This window comes from Vombatus ursinus, unplaced genomic scaffold (genome assembly GCF_900497805.2).
Source record: "Vombatus ursinus unplaced genomic scaffold, bare-nosed wombat genome assembly UNPS02004704.1, whole genome shotgun sequence".
Taxonomy (NCBI): Eukaryota; Metazoa; Chordata; class Mammalia; order Diprotodontia; family Vombatidae; genus Vombatus; species Vombatus ursinus.
The window spans coordinates 1,251,334-1,269,576 of NW_020944482.1; the positions used below are offsets into that span (position 1 = coordinate 1,251,334).

Genomic DNA, 18,243 nt, shown 5'->3' on the forward strand with positions numbered 1-18,243 from the left:
GGGAATGTTCTGTTCTCTAGGCGCTAACTGATATGTAAGAACCTTCCTTTCCCCTTCTCGTTAATGTTTTCTGTTTCTTACATCACAATGGTATCCTATGTATCTCTCACCCTCCCCAAGAGCTATCCCATATCTACTTCTCTTTGCATCAGTTTATATAGCTATTTCCATGCTTCTCTGTATTCATCACACACATAATTCCTTACAGCACAGTTGTTTTTCAATACACTCATGTGCCACAATTTGTTTAGCATTCCCCAGCACAAAAAGTGCTATTATAAATATTTTGGAGTATATGGGAATTTCTTTCATATACACACACGTGCACACACATATATGTGCGTCTGTATGTATGTACATGTGTATATATGTGTATATACACATATACCTATATATGTGTATATACACACATTTATACATGTGTACATATACACATATGCATGTATATATATGCATACACACAGAGAGAGAATCATTACATAGATAGATATATTGTTTACATATCCTGGATGCCAAACCCTTATCAGAGAAATATGACACAAAGATTTTTCCCCCCATTCAACCACTTCCCTTCTTATCTGAAACACATTAACACTGTCTGTCTCGAAACTTTTCAGTTTCATGCAATCAGTCATCTGGTTTACCTTTTGAAATTGCTGCTATCTTGTTTGGTTAAGAATATATCTCTTACCAATAGCTCTGAGAGGTATATGATTAGTTTCTCTTCTAATTTTTTAAATAGTATGTTATTTTATATTAAGGTCACATATCCATTCAGAATGTTCTGTAAGGTGTTGGTCTAAGCTAAATTTCTGCCAGGCTGCTTTCTAGTTTTCCTGGCAATTTTTAATCAAATAGGGAGCTTTTCCATAGCTAACTTGTATTTCCTACTTTGTCAAACACTGGGTTATTGAATTCTATTGTTTCTGACTCTCCTTTATCTAGCCTGTTCCATTGATTTATCTATCTATTCTTTAATCAACACCTGATGGTTTTGATGACTGCTGCTATATAATATAGTTTGAGAACTGGAAGTGCTATTTCCCCTTTGTTTTTGTTTTTTTTCATCATTTGCCTTGATAGTCTAGATCTTTTGTTTTTCAAATGAATTTTGCTATTATTTTGTTAAGCTCTGTAAAGTATCCTCTTGGTAATTAACTTTGGTGATACTGTCATTTTTATGATATTGACATGGCTTAGCCATGAACACTGAATATTCCTCTAGCTATTTTCTTTAAGAAGAACTTTGCAATTAAATCTATTTTTTATGTACTTTGGAAGGTTGATCCCCAGACATTTTATGCATTTTGTAGTTATTTGGAATGGATTTCCCTTTCTCTTGTTGCTCCTTGTGTTCTGTTATTATTATATAGAAATGTCCCTGATTTTTGAGGATTTATGTTGTAGCCTGCAACTTTGCTAAAGCTATTGTCTGTTAGTATCTTATGCTGATTGCCTGGATTTTGCCAAGTAAACCACCATATTATCAGCAAACAGGGCCAATTTTTATCTCTGCCTTACCTATTTTTTTTTACACTTTTTCTTTTTTTTAATTTTTAGTTTTCAACATTCACTTCCACGAGATTTTGAGTTCCAAATTTTCTCCCCATCTCACCCCTCCCCTCACCCCATGACAGCGTGCATTCTGAATACCCCTTCCCCTAATCTGTCCTCCCTTCTATCATAACCTCCCCTTTATACCCTTCCCCTTCTATTTTCCTGTAAGGCAGGACAGATTTCTATACCCCATTGCCTGTATATCTTATTTCCCAGTTGCATGTGAAAACAATTTTTAACATTTGTTTTTAAAACTTTGGATTCCAAATTTTCTCCTTCCCTCCCTCCCCACCCACCCTCATTGAGAAGGCAAGTAACTCAATATAGGTTATACATGTGTAGTCATGCAAAACACTTTCATAGTAGTCATGTTGTGGAAAACTAACTGTATTTCCCTTTATCCTAACCTGTCCCCCATTTATTCTATTCTCTCTTTTGACCCTGTCCCTCATCAGAACAGTTTGCTTCTGATTACCCCCTCCCCCAATCTGCCCTCCCCTTTATCATCCCCCTGCTCTTATCCCCTCTCCTCTATTTTCCTGTAGGGTAAGATAGATTTCCATACCCAATTGAGTATGTATGGTATTCCCTTCTCAAGCCAAATCCAATGAGAATAAGATTCACTCATTCCCTCTCACCTTCTCCCACTTCCCCTCCACTGTAAAAGCCTCTTCTTGTGTATTTTATGTGAGATAATTCACCCCATTCTACCTCTCCTTTTCTCCTTCTCCCAGTATAATCCTCTCTCAGCCCTTAATTTTATTTTTTAGATATCACCCCTTCATCTTCAACTCACCCTGTGCCCTCTACGTATCTATGTATCTATGTATAATTTTCCCCCTCCAACTACTCTAATACTGACAAAGGTCTCATAAGTTACAAATGTCATCTTTCCATGTAGGAATGTAAACAGTTCAATTTAATAAATCCTTTATGACTTCTCTTTCCTGTTTACCTTTTCATGCTTCTCTTGAGTCTTGTATTTGAAAGTCAAATTTTCTATTCAGCTCTGGTCTTTTCATCAGGATTGCTTGAAAGTCTTCTACTTCATTGAATGTCAATTTTCCCCCCGAAGGATTATACTCAGTTTTGCTGGGTAGATGATCTTGGTTTTAATCCTAGCTCCTTTGACCCCTGGAATATCATATTCCATGCCCTCTGATCCCTTAATGTAGAAGCTGCTAAATCTTGTGTTATCATGATTGTGTTTCCACAATACTTGAATTGTTTCTTTCTGGCTGTTTGCAATATTTTCTTCTTGACCTGGGAACTCTGGAATTTGGCTACAATATTCTTAGGAGTTTTCCTTTGGGGATCTCTTTCAGGAGGTGATAGGTGGAGTCTTTCAATTTCTATTTTACCCTCTGGTTCTAGAATGTCAGGGCAGTTTTCCTTGATAATTTCTTGAAAAATGATGTCTAGGCTCTTTTTTTATGGTAATTTTTGTTTATTTTTTTGTTTTCAACATTTACTTCCACAAGATTTTGAGTTCCAAATTTTCACCCCATCTCGCCCCTCCCCCACCCCAAGATGGAATGCATTCTAAATACCCCTTCCCCTAGTCTGCCTTCCCTTCTATCTCTCCCCCCTTCTCTTATCCCCTTCCCCTTCAATTTTCCTGTAGGGCAGGATGGATTTCTGTACCCCATTTCCTGTATTTCTTATTTCCCAGTTGCATGTGAAAACATTTTTTTTAAACATGTGTTTTTAAAACTTTGGGTTCCAAATTTTCTCCCTTCCTCCCTCCCCACCCACCCTCATTGATAAGGCAAGCAACTAAATATAGGTTATATGTGTGCAGTTATGCAAAACACTTCCATAGTAGACATGCTGTGAAAAACTAACTCTATTTCCCTTAATCCTATCCCACCCACCCATTTATTCTATTCTTTCTTTTGACCCTGTCCCTCCTCAGAAGTATTTGCTTCTGATTACTCCCTTTCCCAACCTGCCCTCCTCTCTATCATTCCCCTACTCTCTTGTCCCCTTCCCCCCCTATTTTCCTGTAGGGTAAGACAGATTTCCACACCCAATTGAGTGTGTAAGTTATTCCCTCCTTAAGTCAAATCCTATGAGAATAAGATTCACTCATTCCCTCTCACCTTCTCCCACTTCCCCTCCACTGTAAGAGTCTTTTCTTTTCTGTTGTTTTTTTTTGTGGGATAATTTACCCCATTCTACCTCTCCCTTTCTCCTTCTCCTAGTATATTCCTCTCTCACCCCTTAATTTTATTCTCCAGATATGACCCCTTCATTTTCAACTCACCCTGTACCCTCTATCTATCTATCTATCTATCTATCTATATCTATACATACTGCTCTATGGTAGGGCACTTCCCTTCATCCTCTTCATTGATCTATACCCTCTTTCTGACATTTTTCTTTTGCGTTCCCACTCCTCCAAGTTCCAGTACCCCTCCTCCCATAACAAGAAGACTTTTCAGGTACCAAATTCTCCAGCCTACATCTAGAACATACATATAATTTTTTCCCCTCCAACTACCCTAATACTGACAAAGGTCTCATGAGTTACAAATATCATCTTTCCATGCAGGAATATAAACAGTTCAACCTTAATAAGTTTCTTATGATTTTCTCTTTCCTGTTAACCTCTTCATGTTCCACTCGAGTCTTGTATTTGAAAATCAAATTTTCTATTCAACTCTCATCTTTTCATCAAGAATGCTTGAAAGTCCTTTATTTCACTGAATGACCATTTTTCCCCTCACAGGATTATACTGTTTTGCTGGGTAGGTGATTCTTGGTTGTAATCCTATCTCCTTTGCCCTCCAGAATATTATATTCCATGCCCTGGGTCCCTTAGAAGCAGCTAAATCTTGTGTTATCATGATTGTGTTTCCACAATACTTGAATTGTTTCTTTCTGGCTGCTTGTAATATTTTCTCCTTGACCTGGGAACTCTGGAATTTGGCTACAATATTCCTAGGAGTTTTCCTTTGGGGATCTCTTTCAGGAGGAAATCAGTGGATTCTTTCAATTTCTATTTTACTGTCTGGTTCTAAAATATCAGGATAGTTTTCCTTGATAATTTCTTGAAAGATGATGTCTAGGCTCTTATTTTGATCATGGCTTTCAGATAGTCCAATAATTTTTAAATTCTCTCTCCTGGATCCATTTTCCAGGTCAGTTGTTTTTCCAATGAGATATTTCACTTAGTCTTCTATTTTTTTCATTCTTTTGGTTCTGTTTTACAATTTCTTGATTTCTCATAAAGTCATTTGCTCCAGTCTGAATTTAAGGAAATATTTTCTTCAGTGAACTTTTGGACTTCCTTTTCCATTTGGCCAATTCTGCTTTTCAAGGCATTCTTCTCCTCATTGGCTTTTTGGACCTCTTTTGTCATTTGGCTTAGTCTATCTTTTAAGGTGTTATTTTCTTCAGTATTTTTTTGGGTCTCCTTTAGCAAGCTATTGACTTGTTTTTCATGATTTTCTTGCATCATTCTCATTTCTCTTACTAGTTTTTCCCCTACTTCTCTTACTTGCTTCTCAAAATTCTTTTTGAGCTCTTCCCTGGCCTGGAACTGATTCATATTTTTCTTGGAGGCTTTGGATATAGAAGCTTTGACTTTGTTGTCTTTTTTTGGTTGTATGTTTGAACTTCTTTGTCACCAAAGAAAGATTCTATGGTCTGACTTTTTTTGGGCTGTGTGCTCATGTTCCCAGCCAATTACTTGAGTTTTAAACTCTTTGTTAAGGTAGGGTTCTGCTTCCAGTGTGGAGAATGTACTGTCCCAAGCTTTGAGGGTTTTGCGCAACTGTTTTCAGAGATACTTCTAGGGACCTGTAAGTTTTCAGTTCTTCCAATGTGGTACAATCAAGGGTGAGATGTTTACTCCTTTCCTGGCCTAGGCTCTGGTCTATGAGTGACCTCAAGCACTCTTTATTGCCTTGAAATTGTAAAAAGGATTCCCTCTCCACTGCCACTATAAGCTCTACCATGTCAGCACTCCTCCTTGCCCCAGGACCACCACCTTGGACTGGGACCCAGATCCAAGCACAGGCAAAGCAAGAGAATCCTGCCTCAGCACCAGAAAAGAGATCCCTGCAATCTCCCTCTGATCAGCTCCTCAATTCCCCCACCGCCTATGGACCGAGAGATCCAGAAGCAGCTACTGCCCCAGGACTGGAGGTAGAACTGAGCTCCTCTCTCACTGCGGTCTGACAGACTTTTCCTACTGACCTTCTAAGTTGTCTTTGGTGTTTATGGGTTGAGAAATCCGGAAACCGCCACAGTTCCCCTTGATTCAGTCCCCTGAGGCCTGCTCCAGGTTCACTGAGGCCTGGTCTTTGCCTATGCGGCCCATGCTGAACTGTGTTCCTGCCCCAATCAATCATCCAAGTTGTCTTGGGCTGGAAATTTGTTTCACTCTGTCTTTTTATGGGTTTTGCTGCTCTAGAATTTGTTTAGAGCCATTTTTTACAGGTATTTGGAGGGGTTTGGGGGAGAGCTCAAGCAAGTCACTGCTTTTACTCTGCCATCTTGGCTCCACCCCCCTCTTTACCTATTTTTATTCCTTTAATATCTCTCCTGCCTTCAGATAGTGCTGTTCATTTGTTTTTTAAATTTCATTTTCTTGTGCCCCTTTCCAAAATGATTCCTTTTACTCTTTTCACTATCCATCTTCTCTTTCTGTTTACTCTAGATCCTCATTCTCTGATTCATGACTCCTATAATCATCTGGTCTCTCTTTTCTCTGTATTCTTCATACAATCAAACCTTCCAAAGTATCTGTTCTAGGCTCTGCACTCTAGATTCTTTCTACCCCAGCTTTGTTGTGTTTATTTTATAGATTCCTCTTTCCCACTGTGCCACACTCTCAGAACAATGCTTTTTATTATATGTTTCAGAGAGGACACTGCTCTATGGTAGGGCACTTCCCTTCATCCTCTTCATTGATCTATACCCTCTTTCTGCATTTTTCTTTTGCCTTCCCACTCCTCCAAGTTCCAGTACCCCTCCTCCCACAACAAGAAGACTTTTCAGGTACCAAATTCTCCAGCCTACATCTAGTGAAAGGTTCTTATCTTCCTTCATTCACAGAACCACAAATCGGTAGAACCCCCTCCTACCTCCAAAGAAAGGCCTCCTTCCTTTTCTCCCCTTTTCAACCTTTCTTCCTTCCTCCTCACTTCCTCTATAGGCTCTCCTCTTTCTGGGACCACAGAGGTCACCTTCCCCTCCTCATTGTTAGCCCTTGATTTGATCCTAGTACATCTATCACTCCTCTCCTTATCCCTATGTTCTTCTCTCCTCCAGCCCTTTCATGTACCCTTTCCATTTTGTAATGTAGACCTACAAAATGTTGCCAGGTTCTGTCCATAATGCCTCCTGTCAGTCTCTTCACTGTTACCTCTACCAGATTTCCACGTTTACCGCCCCCCCTCCCCGGTCTCTTTGTGTACTTTTAGAAAGAAATCTTTTACTGGTCTTTCTGTTGTCATTCTGTTGCTGTTGTTGTATATATTTATTCACTCCTCCTGCATTTCTGTTGTCTGTGGTGTTCCAGAAGCAAATAGTTTCTTTAGTTCTAGTTTTCTTTCTAAAAATGTTTCAAACTCTTCCTTACTATTGAACATCCATCTTTTGTCCTTGTATGGTTAAGCTCAAATTTGAAGGATACAGCACCCTGGTCTTTATTCTGAGATCCATTGCTCTTTGGAACATATTCCATCCTCTTCTCCATTTTTAAGTGGGTTCAGAATAATCTTGTGTGGTTTGAATATCTTTTCCTTTATATTTGAAAATCTTTCTCCTAATAGCTTGCAGAATTTGTCCTTTCTGAATTGAATTGTTAAATCTAACCACTGTGTCTTGGAGTTTTCAGCCTTGAGTTTTTTTTCTTATTTTATATCTTTCCAGAGGCGATCTGTGAATTTTTTCAATTGGAATTTCATTTTCTTTGTTCAGAAGTTCTGGATTTCTATTATTTCCTTCATTATAGTGTTAAGGTTTTTTTACTCTTTTATGTTTTTCTGGGAGATCTTTGATCCTTAGTTTTTCTCTACATAGCCTGGCTTTGAGATCCATATGTTTTGCTTGCATAGTGAGTATATTTTCTTTTAATGTTCTTATTTTTTGTTTCTTTTCTTCTAGGTTGTCATTTACTTCTGTGTATTTGCATTTCTAATCTACTGTTTTCTCCTTTGTTTCTTCAGAGGTGCTTTCCATTACAGATTCAAGTTTTTTTTCTTTTATCCTATTTTTTTTTTTTTTGCTATGCAGGCCATAAATTCTGCTTTGTAATTCTCATTTCTCTTTTCAACAACTCAGAACAGTGCTATTGTTCCGTGTTCTTTTCAAATTCCACAAGGTCCTCTGCTTATCAATGTTGGATCATTTTGCAGTATTTATTCATAGATTCCTGAATTAATTTACTGGATCTGGAGGCCATTATTTCCTTCCGTTGTTATTGTTTTTCTCCTATTGATTTACCTGTTTATGTTCAAGGTTTTTGAGATTTCCTCTTCCTGGAAACTTTGGTCCTTTCAGTCTTTTTTTTCCCCTTATTTTCCTTATCATTCACTTCTGGCTCCCTCCCCTTTGGTTGTGATTTCCTTGGGTACTGGATCTCAAAGGAACCTCCTCCCACACTAAGCAATTCATAATTCACCAGCCTAAGTCTCTATCCCAACTGACTTCTTGATGGTTAAAACTGGCCCCATGTGGATACTACGTTCTTTCCTCAGGCTTGGTGGAGTGCTGCACAGTTTCTTACTGGCACCTGTCCCACTCACTCTGTTTCTTAGTTCTCTGACTGGGCACTGGCAGATCAGAGCCTGCACCAACAGAGGCTTGTTTCCCTAGCATTGGCATTGGTGCTTCCAGCTTTCAGTTCCCAATAGATTTTTGTTCCTTAAGTACCATGGCCAAGCTGGCTGTTGAGGTCCAAGGAAACTTCCACAACTGGGGCCAGGGCTCTATAGAACTGGAAAGAGGGAGGGTTTGTGTTGTTTCCTTGGGTCTGCTAGTGCAGCCTCTGAATGTGGGAGGTGGCGAGAGAGGTGATGAATGAGTTCAAAGTCTGTGATTATCAGTTCCTGGGTTTTTTTTTTTTTTGGATTCCAGATGTCCTTGACCATGGAAATGGTTGAAGTTGCTTTATCTTTGGCATATGCTTTCTGTCTTGGAGAGGTTTAAGAGGTTGTGGGGATTGGAGAAAATGTCTATTCTGCCATCTTGTTGTTCATATGACCCAGAAATCATTTCTCCTTTTCATTTTGGATAAGATTAAGTCAGTCACACAGGCTAGGTTGGCATGGATGGGTTACAATTTGTACCATAGTTCTCATTATATTATCACCCCCAAACCTCCAACCCCTGACCCATTTACTCTCTTCCAAACTTCTATTGTGTTGGAACTATCATTTTTCTAGTTATCTAGGCTCACAACTTTGGTGTCATATTTTATTCTTTGTCTTACTCCACTTATCCAATGAGGTGCCACTTTTTGTTGTTAACTTCATGACATATTTCTCCATATTCACCCTAGTTCAAACCTCTCTCCTAAACTCTCTTCTAAACTATTGCAAACGGTTCCTTGCCTCTGGTCTCTCCCTTTTCCATTCCACACACGGCCACAAAAATGATTTTCCTAAAATGCTGGTATGGATTTTTATCGACTCCAAGATCAAATATTACTTCAACATTAATTCAACCTTTCAAAATGTCTATTTTCAGGGGTCTGTTTTATAATGTATGTAAAAATTAGTTTAGTAGTACATTTACAAAATTTATAGTTAGTAAATTTACAATTTTACACACATTCAAGACAGCATGCTCAAAAATGTTTTACTGATAGTGTGCATAATCAAAAAAGTTTGGAGACTACTGATATAAAGAACAGTAGAGAAGCAAATATTTTATGGCAATATTGCTGACTCTCCTGTTCACTGCTTTAGCTCATGTATTTCTCTCCCCCAATGAATGTCTATGTGAGGTTTCATTACCTCCAAATAAATAACAAAAAAGAAAAGGTTCTGGAAAGTCTGGGAAAAAAAAACACAAAAAACCCCATGGCTAATTGGAATCCTCAGAACTCCAAATGTCTAGAATAAATAAAATGGGAAACAAAAAGTGGAAAAGGATTGTGAACAGGTTTTTATATTCCTAAACTGCAGCTTTAAAAACTTCCTTCAAGGGTACCTTATATAACTTGTGATTCTGTTTGCCCTATTTATCTCTTAAAATTGTTTTCACCTAGTTTCAGGAAATGATTCCCAGAGAAAGAGGCTGGGAGAGTAATTTCTGATGATCCTGATACCTTAAGTTAATTATTCCATCCCATTCCCAACCCCCTCCTTCATCCAAGATCATGATCAAAAGTCACTTTGATAGGATAATGACATGTTATACAGTGTCCTCTTTTTCTGTGGCTCTTGAGATTCAGACTCCTGAGAGAGAAGGTAGGACAGTAGCTAATTACTGGAGCCCAGGGAGAGGTAAACACCACAATCAGCAATAGCCAGATGCCTCTGCACAATGAGAGACAACCAGAGGCCAGTACAGCTCTGAGTATTTTTAAGCCAGAAGCTATGAGAAGAAAAGATCCAGAGTAATGTACACAATGAATTCTGTTCAGAAGGTAAGCTGGGGAAATTTATTTCCCTTACCACCTTCCTTGTTTTTTTCTTATTTCTAGTTCATGATACTGAGACAGGTAGTGAAGGACCCTCTCTTGTTCCTTTCCCACAATCTAAGGGTGAGGGCAGCTAGGTGGCACAGTGGATAGAGCACTGGGCTAAGAATCAGGAAGATTCATCTTCCTGATTTCAAATCCAGCCTGACACACTCACTAGTTACGTGACCTTGGACAAGTCATTTAACCCTGTTTGCCTCAGTTCCTTATCTGTAAAATGAGCTGGAGAAGGAAATGGCAAATCCCTCCAGTATCTTTGCCAAGAAAACCCTAAAATGGGGTCATGAAGAGCCCGACATGACTGAAATGACTGAACATCAACAATAAAAGTGAGTGTGATCAGGATTTCCCCTAGCTGTGCCCATAGACTTGAAAGGACAACACCAGGAAGGAAGGCTATGAGATAGCTGGAGATAAGTGTCTCTATACAAAAGACTCTTTGGTCTATTTTCTTTTTCATTTTATTCTATGTACAGTAAACTATGTGATAATAGCATGCTAAGTCTCTGAATCTATGAAATACAGGACACACACTGATATGAGTAGAATCAGGATGAGGTAAAGGCTGATGAGCAGAAGATTTGGTATTTTAATATTTTTGAGTAATAATCTATTTCGCCTTCTAAATTAATTTCGGAGTCAGACAGGGAAAGGTTAATGAAGGGTACTTAGCAACAAAGTTGCAGTGAGACTTCAATGGGGAAAGCACTAGGCATATTTTAGCCTTTTAGGAAAAGGCTATTTTATACAGGCACCAATAAAGTAATTTAGAAGGTCGGCCTGGCAGTTTAAATAATGCACCACCTAGTGAGCAACTCAGATATTGCTCCTAGATAATTAAATTGCCTTGGTAGATAATTATTTTAATAACAAGCAATCTTTCTACTAGTTTATGAAAGGAAGTGCTGGAGCTACACAATCTACACAATTCAATCCAAAATTAAAGGACACTAAATCTACTTTGTTTTTTGCCATTTTCTGGGGAAGTTTTCAATCTGGTATGATTTAAATTAGTTGTTCTAAGATGAGTGCACATGCATTCATATACTAGCTGTTTTCATTTTAAGTGTTTATTAACATTCATATAGTCAGAGGTGTAAAAGCACCATCCTAGGATAAGAACAATTGGTCTAACATATAAACTTTTCAGAGTTAGCATTCCCATGTAAAGGTCTGCTTCTTATAAACAATTTAAAAATAAAGATAGTACCTGAGTTCAAATCTAGCCTCAGACACTTAACACTTACTAGCTGTAAGACCCTAGGCAAGTCACTTAACCCCAATCACCTCCCCAAAAAGCAAATAAATAAATAAATGATAAAGATAGTGTCTCTTTTATACTAATACCATACACATTTCTTAGCACTGATCACAAAAAACTGGCAAAAAAAAAGCCTTTTTATACTAACAACAAATTATGATGAAGTAAATAGAGAAATCATTTTACCTGATGTTAACACACAATCAACATCATGAGAATTATATGAAGCAGTGTAAAAATCTTCTCTAAGGGCTTCCAGCTTCTTGTCATAACAAGGGGCCACAATGATATGGAAAATTTTATCTGGAGACAAGTTCTGCAGAGCAAAAGCAAATCATTACTTCAGGGCTGGCTTAGAACCAACAGTGGTACCTTAGAACTAAGAGTTAAGAAAGAAGTAAAACTTGAGTTCATGTAAAAACAAAAGTTGATGATGACTACACTACAGAAATGTAGCATCATTACTTCTGTCCTGCCACCCAGCTCCATTTAAATCACTTCTCTTATGACTAACAGAAATCTGGTAAACCTGGCATGATGGGGAAATTAGCCAATGAGGGCCCAGTCCTCAGAGAATGTGCAATGTGTTCTAACTCCTGCCAAATCCATGGAGGTCTAGTGAGTCTGCTTCAGGACATATATAATGGAGAGGCTCTCTCCCTGCTGGAGAATAGATACATGTATTCTGTTTTCTGTTTGCTTACTATGTAGTAACAAAAAGACTTAAAATTGACTGCTGAGCTAGAACTGAGTGTGTATTAAAAAGTTTAAACAGATAAAAGCTTTTTCTTTTCTCAGGAGGAAGAAATACTGTAAGGCTCCAACTGGGAACGAAGGCTTGATGCTGCCAGATGACAACCCTCCCTGCTCGGCTGTGAATGAATGGTGCTGCCTCTGTTTCTGTCTTTATTCTTTCCTGATCTTAGGTGAATGAATATCAGAGATGGAATTAGCAGGTTATAACTTTGAGAGCTTTGAAAGGTTGAAAGAGCCATCAGAGGTCAAGAGAATGAAGTCCATTGAAGATTTTACCAGTAATCAACTCTGAGAAGCAATTTGCTTGACTGAGACACTATGTCCTGTAAACAAGGGAGCATCTCATCCACTGGCTATTCTGACCCAGAAGTGAACTTGATTCAGATGGGTATGGTTTGTAGCAATCATTTTATTATGTTTGAGCCCACTGTCCCAGAAACCAAGCGGATATGTAAAAGAGAGAGTGGGCCCTAGTTCAGATGATGTATTTGCACTTCTGTCCTTATTATATTTTCTCAGTAAATATCCCTTTGTAAAAGCTAAATGATGTTAATTGGTTAATTGGTATTGAGGAGAGATTAACTGGTCAAATAGAGATTGGAGTGAAAGCTGGCTATTTATATATGGGGAACACTGTGGTAGGGGGCTCATGAGCAATAGTGTTAGTATGAGAAAACACCTCAACCCTGAGATCTGGAGACCAGACCTGCCAGTCCTACTCTGTGCTACACTGGAACAAACACAAGAAATGTATTCTTGCTTCTTTGAAGCAAGAAGAATAAATCATTAAAAGGGCATATGGTCTAACATGCTTCCAACAAAATGAATCTCTGAATGGGAAAGTACAAGAAATTAAGTGAAATCCTGAAGTCCTTCCCTTAGGAGTTCACAAAAAAAATGTCAAGGTTATAGTTCTTTTCATGGACAGTTAACCTACTCTTGTCATGAAATTCTATCCCTCAATTAACACCTATCTTCAAAGACGCCATTTATTCCTACTTCTGTGCCTTCATTCATGTTCTTTCCCTCATCTGAAGTCCCTTCCCAACTCTTCTCTGACAAATGGTCCATCTCTTGCTCCAAAGAAACAGAAATAGAAAAAAAATGGAAATGGATACAGAAAAAGAATGGAAGTTTTTCAGAGTTACTCCAGCCCACATCAGCCTTGCCCTTTGTTGAACTTCTATAGCAAAGAAACAACAACATTCAGCACTTGATCATATACTATCTTGGGCCAATTTCTAAAGCACTACACAGGCTTACAAAACCACATAACAACCACCCTATTATATAGCAACTGCAAGTATTTTCATTCCCATTTTATAGATGAATAAATTGGAGGTGAGGTGGGGGTGGGGGAGAGAAGAAGAAAGAGAAAGAGAAAGAGAGAGAGAGAGAGAGAGAGAGAGAGAGAGAGAGAGAGAGAGAGAGAGAGAGAGAGATCGAGATCTGATCCCAGCCCAAGGCTCTTTCTACTGTACTCTATTATCACCCAACTAGATTATAAATTTCCCTAATGTAGAGAGGGGCTGGGACTTTCTTCTTTTGTATCCCTTGAAGCTACCTAGAAGAAACTGGTGAAAAACCTAGGGAGATTTATTTAAAAGATTATTTTAAGTGGTACCTAGAAATGGTTCTCTCTATACTTCACTGGTGCTCAAAAGACTACTATTGAAATATCCAAACATCAAGATTTACTGAACCCCTATGTGTGTGCTAGGGCTATTATCTTCCTTCTGAAATTATCTTCAATTTATCCCGTACATATCTTGTTTGCACATCATTGCTTACATGCTGTCTCCTCCTCTAAGACTGTGATTTTTTTGAAGACAAGGGCTGTTAATGTGTTTCTTCATATTACCAGTGCTTAGCACAGTGCCTGGCACACAGCAAGCACTTAATAAATGCTTGTCAATTTGACATATATAAATATATTATATATAAGAAGCACTTAATACAGTGCCTGGCACATAGTAGGCACTTAATAAATGCTTACTGATTTGATTTATTGAAGCATTTGGTGGCATAGCAGATTGAGTGTTGTACCTGGAAGTCAGGAAGACTTGAGTTTTTCAAAACCTGCCTCAGACCCTTAATAAATGTGTGACCCTGGGCAAGTCACTTAACCTTACTAAGCCTCAGTTTCTTCATCTACAAAATGAGGAGAATAATAGCACCAATGTCACTGAGACGATCAAATGAGATAATATGTAATTTGCTTTGCAAACCTTAAAACTCTATATAAATGCTAGTTATTATGATTACTGTATAACATGCATATACGACATACTAATGGGAAAAGTAAACCACAGACACTACAACAGCTAAGTGTTACAGAATAGTAGCTGTATGACCCTTTGGTATCAATGGCTGGGAAGAAAAGGGAAAAAGAATAAAAAAGAGTCGGAGTGAAAGAAAAGAAAATGAAAAATATGTAAATGGCTGCTATTGGCAGAGTTCCATAAATAGCTGGTTGTCCTAGGTACTGCTGCCAACTCTTGCTTTATAACCTTAGAGGGGGACCGTATGACCAGGAATCATTGTGAAAGACTGAGCATTAATGGTCTAAAACATAAAGCTGACTTTAGACTGCGAGCTATTACAAACAGACATAAATCAGAAACTATCAGGTAAATAAGAGACATAGAAAGAAAATCAAATTACCTGGGGCAGCTAGGTGGCGCAGCGGATAGAGTACATAGAGTACCGGCCCTGGAGTCAGGAGGACCTGAGTTCAAATATGGCTTCAGACACTTGACACTTACTACCTATGTGACCCTGGGCAAGTCACTTACCCCATTGCCTAGCCAAAAAAAAAAAAAAAAGCCCAAAACAAAACAAAAAAAGGAAAAAAAAGAAAAGAAAACAAATTTACCTGCTGTCTGGCAAAGTAATCCTTCACCAGTGATCCCATGATCTGTTGGGGGGATTTTGCAGTACATATATGTGGTGTAACTGGGTTACCCAGCACCCTTTCTGCATACTGGATCCAACCTAAAATGACCACAAGGTTTATTTAGTGATGTTGTTAAGTTACTGCTAAGGTAATCTTTAATGCTTCTTCTTCTCCATTCCTAACCTTTTTAATTTCTTATTCACATAAAATGGGGCTGTTTTCTCTTTAACTTAAAGAAGAAAGTTATAAATGAAAAATTTCTTCTCTGTTAGTTCCGAAGGACTTAAAATCAGACTCCTTTATTCATAATTTCTCATTAGTAATAGTAAGCCCATACCTTAACTTTACATTTACATGGTAAGAACAAACTATGTGTATGTCCTCACTCTGGATACAGGATGGGCATTAAGAGATAAAAGGAGATCACATCCTTTACTTCAAAAAGGCTACTTGATAATCATCTAAACTATAAAAACCATCAAAGGACTTTGTGAAAGAACAGTTAAAATTGGAAATTTTAATAGAGACTTGTGCTGAGCCACCGAGAATGGACGAAATTGAAGGTGGCAGAAAGGAAGGATGATGCAAAAGATAATCCATCTTTCACACATAGCAAGTTTTCCGGGCTCTATTCCCAGACTCCACCCTCATGTAAGGAGTGACATCAGTAGACTATGTTATCAGACTTTTACACACACACCACCACCCCGACCAAGGAAATTGCTAAGCATTTTATTAGCCATTCAATCAATAAACATTTATTAAGCACCTACTATGTGCCAAGCACTGCAAAAAAGGGATGCAAAAAGAGGCAAAAGTCAGTCCTTGCTCTCAAGGAGGTAACAGTCTAATGGGGAGACAACATATAAACAAATATATACAAACAAGCTATATAAAGGAGCAATAGGAAATAATTAACAGATGGAAGGCACTTGAATTAAAAGGGATTGGGAAAGGTTTTCTGTAAAAGATGGGATTTTAGATGGGACTTAAAGGAAGCCAAGGAAGTTAGTAGTTGGAGTTGAGAAGGGAAAGTGTTCCAGGCATGGACAACAATCAGAGAAAATGCCCAGAGCCAAGAGATAGAGTGTCTGGTTTGTGGAACAGTCAGGAGACCAAGGTCATTACACTGAAGAGTATGTGATGGGGAAATAAAGTGTAAGAAAATTGGAGGTGGTGGGGGTAGGGGGTGGCCTAAGTTATGAAGGGATGGGAATGTGAAAGAAGATTTTGTATTTCATCCTAGAAGTGATAGGGAGCCACTGGGGTTTATTGAGTAGGGAAAGAGTGACATGATTGTACCTGTGCTTTAGGAAAATCACTTTGATGGATGAATGGAGAATGGATTGGAGAGAGATTTGAGGCAGGTGGATCCAATGGCAGGATACAGTACAGGTGTGAGGTGATGAAGGCCTGCACCAGAGTGGTAGCAATGTCAGAGGAGAGAAAGGGGTATGTTAGACAGATACTAAAAAGGTGAAGTCAACAGGCCTTGGCAACAGATTAGATATGGGTGGTAGGGTGGTGGTGAGAGATAGCGAGGAGTCAGAGATTACTCCTTGGTTGTAAACCTGAGGAGAATGGACATACATCTCTCGACATGGCAGAGGGACAGGGCAGAATGCCATATACATTGTCACATTCAGTCACTTTAGTATTGATTGGTTTTGATTTGTTTTTCATTGTTTCAAAAATGGATTTAATATGGAGGGTGAAGGGTTTATATCTCCTCCTTATCTCTTAAACGATTTTAGTATAATGACAAAAGACATCAATAAACCATTCAAAATAAATAATATTGTGACTATCCCATAACCCCTTGTTTCTCCCCTTAGTGGGCAAGCTTAAATACAATCTTGTATATGCTATTAATGACTGTTATGTGATAAAACAATCCAGTAAAGTCACACAATTCCTTGAGCAAATAACTTTCCCTCAAGATGCCTCAGTTGTGGGGCAGCAAGGTGGTGCAGTGGATAGAGATATGCCCCTGGAGTCAGGAAAACCTGAGTTCAAAGTCAGCCTCAGACACATAACACTCACTAGCTGTGTGACTGTGGGCAAGTCACTTAACCCCAATTGCCTCGCAAAAAAACCAAACAAACAAAAAGCCTCAGTTGTTCAACTCTAAAATAAGGGAGCTAAAACTAATAACCTTTAAAGGTTCTTTTCAGGTCTGTCAGTCACATGAGGAAGACATAGTAAAAGATACAATAGCTACTGACAATCAGCCATAATGTGCCAGAGATATGGGACCCTTGAAGATTGGTGAAAGACTATTGTGATTTCCCAATTACATTATTATAGTAGGACAATAAATTCATTTGGCATTCCCTGAAGACAACTGTCTGGCTCTATGATCTATTGTGCTATTTTATGAGCAATTCATTAATTAAGGACCTTAAACATCTCTTTCTAGGCTGTAAGCTCAATAAAGGTAGGGACCATTCACAGTGTTCTGAGTAGAATATCCTGAATATAATTAGCACTTAAATATCTCCTGACTTGTGACTGAATTAGAAATCATTTTAATACCTTTTTGTAGGCCAGGAAACTGAGGCCAAGAAAGGTAAAGTCGACTAATTAGGGGTAGAACCAGATCTTGCCAGGTTTCTGGGTTCCTACTAATTTACTCTTTCTGCTATGCCAACCTGCCCTATACGATATACCAAAGATATTAAACCTAGGTAATAAGCAGAACTAGGAAGAATTTTAGAGATCATCTTGTCTAATGCTCCTCATTTTCGATATGAGAAAACTAGGCTCCAAAGAAGGAAACATACTTGTACAAAATCTACTATCTGGATCACCAGGGAAAAGGGAGAAAATGGTATGTAGGAAGCTACTAATTCAATTATACTTAGGTTAATGGTCCGGTTATCCTAGAATACCCATGACTTAACATGATCAATGATTTTACCTGAGGAACTTGGTAAGAAAGTGACAAAACTGCTACAGCTTCTCAGACACTCAGACACTCACTAGCTGTGTGACTCTGGGCAAGTCACTTAACCCTAACTGCCTCACAAAAAAACAAAAACAAAAACTGCTACAGCTTTTGTATACAAAAAAAGATGCCTAGATTTTTGAAATTGCTACTGATTGGTTGGTCCC

At 38.4% G+C, this 18,243-nt stretch overlaps 1 protein-coding gene across 4 annotated transcripts in view; it reads right to left on the reverse strand.

Annotated features, from left to right (window-relative positions):
• Positions 1 to 18,243, reverse strand: part of NARF (nuclear prelamin A recognition factor) — a 79,858-nt gene that overhangs the window by 26,138 nt on the left and 35,477 nt on the right. For all 4 annotated transcript variants that reach the window (XM_027840791.1, XM_027840784.1, XM_027840776.1 and 1 more), the window contains 2 exons: positions 15,109 to 15,227; positions 11,664 to 11,793 (listed from right to left, as the gene is read on the reverse strand). In XM_027840791.1, the coding sequence (XP_027696592.1) occupies positions 11,664 to 11,793; positions 15,109 to 15,227 (249 nt within the window). The remainder of the gene's footprint in view (positions 1 to 11,663; positions 11,794 to 15,108; positions 15,228 to 18,243) is intronic.